Below are 12,102 nucleotides of genomic sequence, written 5' to 3'. Positions count from 1 at the left end.
ATGTATGATTTTAGCGCATTTTTATGTCTTTATGTCTTGAGCTAGATTCATATAAAAACAGAAATCTACAGTGATCTCTAGAAATTATTAGTTTATAGCTTTCAAGTATTAACAGTAATAGCATTGTATTATAACAGAATAGAGAGGTAATATAATTAACTTGGTGTTATGGATTCACATTGCTGTTGCTGGGTTGAGAGAGTGAGTACTATTAGATTTGGTAAAACCCTTTCCAGTTTTAGTCTATATTGACGTGGCAGGCCTGTTTGTGAAGAGTCACTCCGTCTCTCAGAGATTTGGCTATGTTTATGGTTCTATGACAGGAACCAAAAAGAGAATGAAGCATGAGTAAACATCATGTTCAAAAACATGGAGCAGCTTTACAGCTGTGATCGTCATTCTGTGTTTTACAATGTTTGATTTGAGTCCTGGGACAGAGCACCTGAGTAACAAGCACAAAACATTGCAGTGCCATGGAGGATTGTAATGTTTTGGAAGAGTAAATAATCATCTCAAGTTTTCCCCTAAGTTTATTCATTTGCACTTCCAGTAATAATAAAAAAAAAATAGGGCTGACCAGTTGACTTTCTAAGAATTTGTAAATGTCTCTGGCATACCTGTTTCTTGGGTTGTGTATCGTTCACTCGTGGGAACGGTATCATATAGCAAAACAAACAGAAACCATCTTCAAAAACAATTTGCTCTCTTCCCCTCTCTCTATCTCTGTCTCTCTCTCTCTGTCTCTCTCGCTCTCCCTCCCTCTCTCTACCTCTACCTCTCTCTCTTTCTACCTCTCTCTCTCTCTTACAAACATGCGCACATGTATCATCATGGCTATTATGATTTTTTTCTTTTGTTTATAGAGTTTGCATTTTATCTTTTGTAATTGTCAGTATTGCAACCACAGAATACATTTCATGTGTTCTGCTGGGCGGAGTTTTAAAAGGAAGGCTCTGACAGTACTAACTAAACACGCCCTCGTCCTCAGGACCGGTTTAGCAGAAAGTCTGTACTCATCAGTCATTCCTAAGATTGACAACTCTGCCGGTCCTTTCTTCGCTTTTAGCAAATGATCTTGTTACACTACAGATCTACCGTTGCAACATTTTTATATTCCTTTATACTTTGTCGTTTAAGGAATTAGCGTGACTTCGTCGAATGCAATTGAGGTAGGTTACGTGCGTGCCGCTCATCACTCGACTGTATTTGTGTGTCCAGGTGTCTGAAGAGAATTTGTTCTTTTTTGAGCTTGTTAGTTGTTGTTTCTGACTATGTTTGTTGCAATGTTTTAGACTACACTTTATATGTTGATGTCATATGTGTAGCCTATGCCACTTATTGTTGCCTACTTAGGGCCTTTGTTGTTGTTTGTTAATCCACCACAAGCAAACAGCACGATACGTTTCCCACACAGGTGACGTTATAGGGTCATTATAGATTATCATACCATTCATTTTCCCTTGATAAATCCCCTTTACTGGACAAAGTACACTGGGTATACTAAAGAAAAATGGCTATTAGTCGTATGAGACGTATCCATTGATAAGACCTTGTATTTGGGTAATCCTTTTCAGTGGTGTGGGGTGAGAAGGTGACACCTGTCAGTTATAGCACCTAACAGTCTAAAACTCTCACAGGATTACCATGTTAACTTGCACTGCTGTTCCAAAGTAAACAGGCCTGCTGTTTTACAGCGCAAATAAGTTATGTTACACTGTTTGTTCAACTTTCATTGAATCATTGCGGAGCAACCACCTCTTAATCTAAATGTAATTTATTTTAATGCATTTCTTAGTGATTTGGTGGGGGTGTCTCTGTGATTAAGTGTGGTGGTAGGGTAGATAAGTGTCTTTAGTTGCAAAATGTAGTATTTAGGCCTTTCCATTTATATCACAAGTACAGCCTTTAGACAGGGAGCACACAGGCAATCAGATGTTTTGTCTATACAGCCTCAGATAAGAACTAAAAACCACTGACCTACAGTTCAAGAAACAATGTTCTTGCATAAAAAAATGATGTACTTACTCAAGATGTATATTGTGTGGGAATGTTTTCCTGGTCGCGCTTTCTTACTTTTTGAAACAGTTGTAGCACTGATTGTAAGAACACAGTGCCACTGAAGACTCATAATGTACGTCTGCTAGAAAGCTCGACGTTACAATAAATGTAACAAATACACCCTACAGCACTGAACTACTGACTATTAGTTCATTTTGACATGGTCACAGGAGATTTAATCTACTCACTCAAGACAATATGTTTGACTTCATTTAGACACTCCTGGACTCTGTAATTCTACAATGAAGTTAGGACAGGTTGTGCGTGGAAGGTGCTTCTTGGAAGTGTTATGGTTCTTGGAATTACGCCCATATGCATTCTCCACCTTCTCACACAGCCCAAGGCATTACTCAACTGATAAGTGTATAGTGAGCTCACAACACAATTCTGCTCAAGAGTTAAGCATGATGGTCCAACCAGTTTGTGTTTTACTTGGAAGTAGGCTGATATGACATCATGCTTGAAAGGGGAGATAACTAATCATTGTTGTTTCTGTTTTCAAGGTTAGAATTACAAATGCAGAGCAAGAATTTATTGCATCTTTTATCACAGTAAATGTTAGATTGTTTAGCCATAAGTGACTACTGAATATAGGGAAAAGGGAAGTCACAGTATAGATGGAATTTTGTAACTGCCTGGAAATGAAATGATGAATTTCTACAGTGACCTGTCTCCCATTCTAACATGCTTTTCCAGTTGTATAGTCTTCAGATTTGATGTGATCTAAAGTCTGCTGAACAGATTTGATGTGTATGGTTTGACAAACCGTGTGGTTTGTATCTTAACCTTGGGAGAGAACAGCAGAAGGCCTGTTTACCTTCGTTCAGAGGTTGAACAATAATTATTAACTCACCTTTTCCCTATTAAGTAGGACCGAGCCTTATGTCTGTTCATGTGTGAGTTACTCCCCTCCCCTTTTCCTTCACCATACATCATACACATCTTATTTGTAGCTATTTTATAATGTGTTCTAATTAGCGGTTCAAAGTTAAGTGTTTTTTGGTAGTGTTTTACAAATGGCAGACACCATATATTGCGTCAACAAAGGCTCCGGAAGATTATTAACAGTGGTGATGTTGCTACCAGAACCCACCTGAGCCACTTTTTTCCCGAGAGGGCCCTGATTATTCACCATGAGCGAGATGTGAGCATAGAACAGGCAGTCCTGGAAAAGATTGTCTTACGTGGGTTCCTGTGTTCAATTTCAGGAGGTGTGAATGTTGAGTATCAGATAGCACCTATGGGTGACAAACTGTGGTTTATGTGGTTGTAAGAGGATAAATTATTGATTATTCCTCACAGCAGCCCCTGTGTTCGATTTCAGTAGGTCTAAGGGTTATGTGTCAGTTGACCCCTGTAGTTGTCCTACGGTGACTCACATTATAGGCATTAAATACATATTCACCCCTATCTCAACTCTATCGTTTTTTTACCGTCCACTTTCTGTGTTATGGTTTCTGGCATGATTTGTATAGCTGTGGGATGACAGAATGACAGAGCAGGACGTGTGTAGCCTGTAGCTAGGCCTGGATCAGGACAAGACCATATCAGTTCACATTGACTGCCTCCACAGTGTATTCCACACTTTCTCCCTATTAAGTAGGACCGAGCCTTATGTCTGTTCATGTGTGAGTTACTCCCCTCCCCTTTTCCTTCACCATACATCATACACATCTTATTTGTAGCTATTTTATAATGTGTTCTAATTAGCGGTTCAAAGTTAAGTGTTTTTTGGTAGTGTTTTACAAATGGCAGACACCATATATTGCGTCAACAAAGGCTCCGGAAGATTATTAACAGTGGTGATGTTGCTACCAGAACCCACCTGAGCCACTTTTTTCCCGAGAGGGCCCTGATTATTCACCATGAGCGAGATGTGAGCATAGAACAGGCAGTCCTGGAAAAGATTGTCTTACGTGGGTTCCTGTGTTCAATTTCAGGAGGTGTGAATGTTGAGTATCAGATAGCACCTATGGGTGACAAACTGTGGTTTATGTGGTTGTAAGAGGATAAATTATTGATTATTCCTCACAGCAGCCCCTGTGTTCGATTTCAGTAGGTCTAAGGGTTATGTGTCAGTTGACCCCTGTAGTTGTCCTACGGTGACTCACATTATAGGCAGGAAATACATATTCACCCCTATCTCAACTCTATCGTTTTTTTACCGTCCACTTTCTGTGTTATGGTTTCTGGCATGATTTGTATAGCTGTGGGATGACAGAATGACAGAGGAGGACGTGTGTAGCCTGTAGCTAGGCCTGGATCAGGACAAGACCATATCAGTTCACATTGACTGCCTCCACAGTGTATTCCACACTTTCTCTTTTGAGCAGCTTACTGCCTCTGGGTTATATAAGAGGGCTAAAAGCAGCCGAAGGCCAACCGTTGCCTCAGCTATAATGCCAATTATCAGATCATGGTGACGTTCTTGAAATCAAGCCCCCGTGGAGTAAAGTAGATAATACCTGTATCAACACAGAATTAACTATTGAAAAAGTAGGGGAGGCCCTACTAGTGCCTGAAGCCCATGGGCTAAATAATTAGTGTAGTTAACCATGGTAGAAGGGTCCAATGCTTATTGTCAACTATAGTCTACAGTGACTGTTTTCCCTTTCCTGTGGCCCAACCTAGAGTAATTTCTTTGATCTTTATCTGATTTCCTTGTGTACACAGCTAACTGCATTGTAGCTAATCACTCTATTTACGGACCAAGTTCTTACGGCAGAGGCAAGCTGTTCTACTGCTGGGCCAATAAGTTCATTAAGTCAACACAGTATCCTCAACTGGAATTAGTAACATCTAACCTTTCATTTAACCAAGATTGCCAGGTGATAATGAATTTCATAATGGAAAAGCTGAAAATGTGTCTGGGTTCTCTGTCATCAGGTCTGAAACAGCTGTTTCTGGATACTGATGGACTTTGAGAGGAGGGTTGAGGGGAATGATGTTGCAGCCCTGTCCTGGCCAGTCAGACATGCCTTACCCAATCACCCAGTTTGCCAAGCTAGCTGACCTTTTGTAAACTGGGATGAGTGAAAACTATAGAATGTTTAGGCTCAGTTGCCACTGATACTCCCTGTTCATTTCCTTGTTGACTTCCACAGTCTATATATCTCCCAGCCCTTCCCCATCAGGGTCACAGGTTGTGGAGTGTAATAACCCTGACATCTGTACAGGGAAAAAAGAAGACTGCCATCCATGTGAATAGGAGCACTGGGCTTTGCTGCTTCTCTACCAGCATGCAACCGCTGCAGCAGCACTATCCCTGTGTTTTGGCATTCGTTTTGGTGACATAAGCCCTTATGCAATCGGATATTCTTATTTGAACCATCTGGCAGGAAAGCATTTTGTGTAAATCCAAAGGCGTTATAGCACACACAGGAAAACAATGATGATGATTTTAGATCAGTTTTTAAGACTTTAAGGTCTTTCTTTATGCTGTATTTATGTATTATTGAAGTACTTATGCAATAAGATAAGGCTCATTGAGAGTAGCATAGAGAGCTGAGGCCTGAATCACTTTTTGTACTTTAGTTGTGTTTCTGGTAGATAAGTTGGGTGCTAGTTGGCAGGCAGCATGGAGATACATGGATTAATTATTCTGGATTGGCCTGAAATAATGGTGGCAAACTATTTTTTATTTATCCTTTGTGACTATAGGTATGTTTATGACCTTTGTCACTTCTCTGTGGCTGACCATGCATTAAGTAAGTAAAAACATTCTTAAATCTATAAATTGGAAGCACAGCACAGTCCATGAGTCCAGTCAAGTAACAAAGGGTAAAACCCAAACTTTACTTTTTTATCTTAGCAGCCCAATTTTCAGCGGACACAAGCCCGCATTGGACGTGATGGTGGTGTCTGATGATCTGAGGCACCGCATTGGTTAATGGTTCACTTGTGTTTTGTTTTTCTTCCCAGAAACGCACCTGACACCGGATCCTGTGTTGCTGCATGATGAGGAGGGACAATGGAGTTGTGGCGATTCTGTCACTTCTGGCATTATTCAAACAAGGAGCATGTAAGTCCCTGACCTAGCAGGTTCTGACAAGATTAGTTTGGGGTGGCCTAAATGTCATAGTGTTGGCTGCACTGTAGCTACACGCCCTACTAAATCTGTCAAAACGTGTTTATGTATCTCATCCTTTAACTCTGCTACTGTGATAATGGTTCTTGAGTGTGATCACACAGCCAGTACCTACAGCACATCCTGACCAACACAGTCTGACCCTTCACGCTGACAGGCCACCGTAGATATTGAAGATGGTATCTCTGTCCTATCAGGCCACACTTTACCAGGGAAGCCCAAACTGACGAGCTGCAGGTCTCCGGATAAAGAAACCTTCACCTGTTGGTGGGAGCCAGGCTCAGACGGGGGACTGCCTACAACCTATGGCCTCTCCTACAGCAAGGAAAAGTATGTCCTTAATTCTTTCATTTATTGATTTGTTTGTGTGTTTGATCATTTGCTCATTCCTTCTCTCTTTCTGTCAGTCATTAGTTGTCTGTCTGTCATTCATTGAATTTGTAAATACATTTTAAAAAATTGCCCTCATCGCCCCTTTATGATCACCGTCCCTACACTTATTGTTTTCACATGAACAAATCATTGTGCAAATGTGCCACCACAAACATGCCAAACAAAGACATACAGATTAAAATATTATTATGTGACCATTATTATTCATGCAGTGTTTTGGTCACACTTTGCTTTGAACCGAGTGAGCACTCGCAGGGCTGTGCACCTGTGAAGATGCGCAACACTGTTATAGAAATGATCACCCACATATGCACACACACAGGAGAATTGCTGGAATTGTTTATGTAGACACAGGTCATGACAACAGTTCCCTGTTGTTTTGGAAATAGAAACACTAGCATAACACTGCAAATAACAGAGTGTCTATGTCATTGATTTGAGAGACCAAGGGTTGTGGTATTACAAGGAACTTCACTGAACACAAGGTTAAAGGATCTCTAACATAACAATTCGCTCATGTGTGCACCCCCCCCCCCCCCCCCCCGCACCCTTAGTTCTGACACAGTGTATGAGTGTCCAGACTACCGGACAGCCGGACAGAACTCCTGCTTCTTCAACAAGAACGACACGTCCATTTGGGTTAACTACAACATCACTGTGGTTGCGACCAACGCGCTGGGTAGAACCTTTTCTGACCCTGTTGATGTGGACGTGATTTACATCGGTGAGAACGTCTTCCATATTCTCCTACTTCACAATAAATAATCTCACCAATGCAGGAGATATGTTCTGGTACTGGGGGACATTCGTAAGCCTAGCGTGGAACAAATCGATTATAATAGGTCAGATTTGTGTGAATGGTGAAACATTCCACAGACTAAAGAACTTTGACTCATTTACCACCTGTCTGACTATCCTAGCAGTGCCAGCAGTTTCAAAACTCCTTCTGTACTAATCTTTCTCCTTCAAAACTTTGACATTAACAACAAGATAGGCAAGTTTTGCGAACCTAGCAATTTTTGCTTGAGTTTGAAAGGATTCAACCCTCCTTTCAACGCCCTGTGCGCCGTCAATAATTAGTTAATGGTCCGACCTTAATGATTGGTTGTGTTTATTACAGTTCTGTGACGCCCACAGATATCGGATTGATTTAATTTCACTGTCAAACCTTTAGATTTATTGGTTGCTATCAGGACGTAAAGTTTATTTCAGCAAATATGACAAATGTGATTCTCAACTATACTGCCTACCCTGCCTTTAACAGGCCCTTTCTTTTGGGCGTCAGTTACTTACTCACTTTAACTTTTTAACTCAACTTCACTGTCATGAACCTCCACGTTTTGGAGGTGTAAAATATGTGTGAAAGTCCACGAGTGAAAGTCCATGACATGATCCTTATTTCTGTCTTCAGTCCAGCCACACACACCAGAGAATGTGAGCGTTGCGGTGCTGGAGGACACAGAGGTGCCCTTCCTCAGGGTGTCTTGGAACCCCCCCCACAAGGCCGACACACGCTCAGGCTGGATCACCCTCATCTATGAGCTCAGAGTCAAACTGAAGGGCGAGGAGGAGTGGGAGGTACGTGGCGTAACAAATCTAGCTTTACTGTCTATCTTTTAGTTGTTGTTCACTAGAATAATCTACTTTAAAAGACCACATACTACTCAACCTAACCTAAATACTACACTAGTTTGGAAATTGTATGCAGTTATCATATTGAGGGGGGCTCGTGGTTCCACATCCTCCATATGAGACATTTTCCACCTACCCACCTTCCCACCTGCCATCCACCTTGGGGACTACTCAAGACCTCTGACACAATTCGAACAATGGTTTTACGCAATAGGTGCAGGATTCAGATGTGGTTACATCAACCCTGCCAAGGAGAAGTGATTAGAAAGATATTCTTGATAGTTCATCACCTCAACAGTGGCTCAGAGGTGTAATGGTGCATTAGGTGACGTGGCAACGTTCGCATGTTAGTCTATTTAACCTCCAATCCATTTATTTGGGCTTAAATGCAGGCTTAAGTACCGGTCACATTAAACAGCACGTTTTGCCTGCTGCAACAATTGCCAAATGACCCATGTACCATTGTAAATGTGATTGTGTTTGGAACGCAATGTTAATGTTTGTGGATATTCTTATTCCTCTAGGAGCACTATGCAGGTCAGCAGAAGATTTTTAACATCTTCAGCCTGCGGTCAGGAGGAGTATATATGATCGAGGTGCGCTGTAAGCCTGACCATGGCTTCTGGAGTGAATGGAGCACTGCTACCTACGTCAGAATCCCTAACTGTAAGTCAATCAACACTTGCAGAATAATGATCACAGTATGTAGGGTGCATGCAGACAAGCTACATGTATATGGGAAATAATGTGTAACAATATCTTGCCTAATTTATTAAAACTAATGCTACAAATGTTTGCCTTTCCACAATCAATTAAATTCAATAAAAAATTACGGTTATGAATATTACTTGACAGTAGATTAACTATTTGAACCTGTGAGCACATATGGATTCTGTGAATAAACGCTTGTGCAATTGGCTTGTGTCGCTCAGATATCCCTCGGGAACATTCCATGTGGATCCTGACTGGCACGTTTTCAGCCTTCCTCTTCATCATCCTCGCATGCATACTGAGTCTGAAGAGACAGAGGTAGGAAGGGGGGATTGGATATTTGTTCTCCAAGTTTAATAAATGTACATTTTTACAAAATACCAAATTACTGTTTTCACTAAGACCACCTTTCACTTCTCTTCAGTGTGAAGCATTGTTTTCTACCACCTGTCCCAGGACCTAAAATTAAAGGATTTGACAACCAGCTTCTGAAGGTAAAAGGATGACTGAGTCTTAAATCTAATATTTGTAATTGGTTGCATCAGAATTATAAACCATAAATACAGTAGGCATATAGTATTTATTTTCCACCTGATCTTTATCCACTCATCCTTTTTGCTTGGCAGAATGGGAAGTCAGAGGAGGTGTTCAACGCTCTAGTCATTCAGGGCTTTCCCCCGACTTCATCAGACTACGAGGACCTGCTAGTGGAGTACCTGGAGGTGTATGTCAGCGAGGAGCAGGAACTAATTATGCAGGAAGGGAAGGCCCTCCAGGACAGCTGCCTCAAGTCCAAGATCTCCTCATCTGACAGTGACTCAGGGAGAGGCAGCTGCGACAGCCACACTCTGCTGATGGAGAAGTGTGGTGAAGGCACGGCCAGGGAGGAAGAGGAGGACTCAGGCAGAAAAGAGGGGAGCAGCCAGACACAGCGCCAGCCGGTTTGGGAGAATATGGAGGAAGCGGACAGCCAGGCTATGGAGATCCATAGCCCAGACTCCTCTGATGGAAGAGTGAATACCTGGCCCTCCGTTTTCTCCCCCAATCTCCAATGCAGCCCGGGGCCCTCAGAACACGGCTTAACAGAGACCACCAGGCAGCTCTACCTCTCAGACAGCCTCTTCTCCACCTCAGCCAATCCCCTGCATTCGGAGCTTGGAGGAATCCTTCTAGGCAAAAACCCTCCTCCATCCTTACCGCCCTGGCGCCTGGAGGCCCACAGCGAGTTCAAAATCTCCAGCATGGAGAGCAAGAGGCCTGCCACGGGGCAGCAGCTGCCCCCCTCCAAGTCTCTGGAGTATGTGGAAGTCCAGAGGGTCAATCGGGAAAACATGCTGGTTCTCCAGCCCCTCTCCAGGCACAGCCAGGAGCCCTTCCAGGTACAGTTTGCCACCACAAGGGAAGACTACAGCAAGGTGAAGGGTGTTGTCAGTGACAGTGTACTGTTGCTCCAGAGGGAGATGGTGGATGATCAGTGTACTTGTGATGACCAGGAAAGGGAATGGCCAGAAGAGGGATGGCATGCTGATTCCACCAACCAGCCAGAAGGGAAAATGGAAATTCACACAACTGTCACTCCAGCCCAGGAGTTGGGAATTTTCCTGGCACCCAGTGGTTATGTTGACACTGCTACTATGCTGCCCACCTTATAACCAACTTATTCACCAATGGAAACAAGACCTAGATAGGGATGGCAAGGAAACCAAACAAAGACATTATTTTGTCAGAGAGGCAATTTGGTATATTTGCTTTCTTTCAAGAGACTAGAGACACTGATTTAATTTAACATCATGCTACTTGTACATTATCTTAAATAACTATGTGTATGAGTTTGGAATCTTAGTGTATATGTACAGGATTATGAGTTGTAATTGATATCTGATCATGACTGAGTGAGTGCTACCTTATTGTGCTTCCTATGCTGTGCAACTTTGTTTCTTGAAGCCAGACAGGTTGTTTCCCTAACTAACCTGCAGTGTATGTATGTATATTTTCTCTGCATAGGCAATATACGGGTGTGTAAAGTGATGTGTATACAACCAAACGAGGACACCACTAATGAAATATATTTTATGTAGACTTTTCTATATAGTAGATGTTTCATTTTTATTATAGAGCTGCTGATTTCAGTTTCTATCAGATAAATCTGTTTTGGGTGTTTTGTATATGAGACAAAAATATTTTTTTTAAGAATAGAGAAGAAAATTCTTTAGAGAGTGGGATATTTTTCATACAGTGAGGATTTTATTGTTTATGTGGATACATATGTTATTCTATTGATTTGTCCCATGGATGACTGTTGCTTATTAAATATGTTATCAAACAAAGCACTTCAATCTAGTTTATTGTTTATCTTGTTTACAGACCAGCAAGTTAAGTCCCCCTCCTTGAGATACTGCAAACATAAAGCATGCATTCCAAACAACTGCATAAACCAGTATTGGGTAGTGTCCCTAGGGGCAAAATTAGGTCATGTGGAACTGTCAAATGTTGAAAAGGGCCCTCATTTGTTAATCATTTAACTCTTCGTTACAGTCTATTCCAGAAAGCATGATAGTGGCAAATGGCAGATGGTAATAGAATGAATAATACATGTAATGAATGTGTGAACTGTGAATGTTCAGATATTAGTCAGTATCTGCTGTCATTTTGTCAAAACTGAAATCTCCCATATTCAAACAGCAGTAGACTATTTCACAACTAGTTAATAAATGCATGCAATGATTTAAATGTACATGGTAGGCTATGTAACGCTTGTTTACTTCCTCGAATTCGCTGGAAGAAAGAAAGGAGAAAGGTTACTTGGGAGCTTCTGAATCCCTGAATTACTTTAGAATGTTGGCGCTCTGAGTGTATGGATTTCAAACCAGGAAATGTGTTGTCATTGGTGTGTTCGTGTCAGCAAAGGTAATGGGGATTATGTATTGCTATTATTGTACATTTTATTAAAGTGGGGATGGGGAGTGTTAGTGCCTTGGCATTACCCTGCCACCATATAATTTTCGTTTTGTCAGGACGTTTCTCTGACAGCAGTTGCATTCAATGGCCTACTTTGCATACGGTTTAACGGTATGCAACGGTATGAAAGAACGGTGTTCTTTCTCACTTATATGCACTGTCAGTGTCACATTTTGCAATGGATTTACCAGACCTGTTTTTTTGCTTTGTACTTGTAGGCTAACTTGTATTGCACTTTATCTCCCACCTGTCTCCTCCGGCCA

General features: G+C 41.7%; 1 protein-coding gene across 1 annotated transcript; it reads left to right on the top strand.

Moving 5' to 3' along the window:
* The first annotated feature begins 960 nt into the window (after window positions 1-960).
* On the top strand, window positions 961-11,211 carry prlra (prolactin receptor a). The gene is made up of 9 exons (XM_062477626.1): window positions 961-1,169; window positions 5,980-6,079; window positions 6,343-6,475; window positions 7,093-7,262; window positions 7,950-8,116; window positions 8,695-8,836; window positions 9,103-9,199; window positions 9,306-9,375; window positions 9,508-11,211. Exons 2-9 carry the CDS (start codon window positions 6,013-6,015, stop codon window positions 10,531-10,533), a joined length of 1,872 nt encoding a protein of 623 aa, XP_062333610.1. The 5' UTR covers window positions 961-1,169; window positions 5,980-6,012; the 3' UTR covers window positions 10,534-11,211.
* The last annotated feature ends 891 nt before the right edge of the window (window positions 11,212-12,102 follow it).

Source organism: Osmerus eperlanus, chromosome 14 (genome assembly GCF_963692335.1).
Source record: "Osmerus eperlanus chromosome 14, fOsmEpe2.1, whole genome shotgun sequence".
Classification (NCBI taxonomy): Eukaryota; Metazoa; Chordata; class Actinopteri; order Osmeriformes; family Osmeridae; genus Osmerus; species Osmerus eperlanus.
This window is presented reverse-complemented; position numbering and strand designations above follow the sequence as displayed.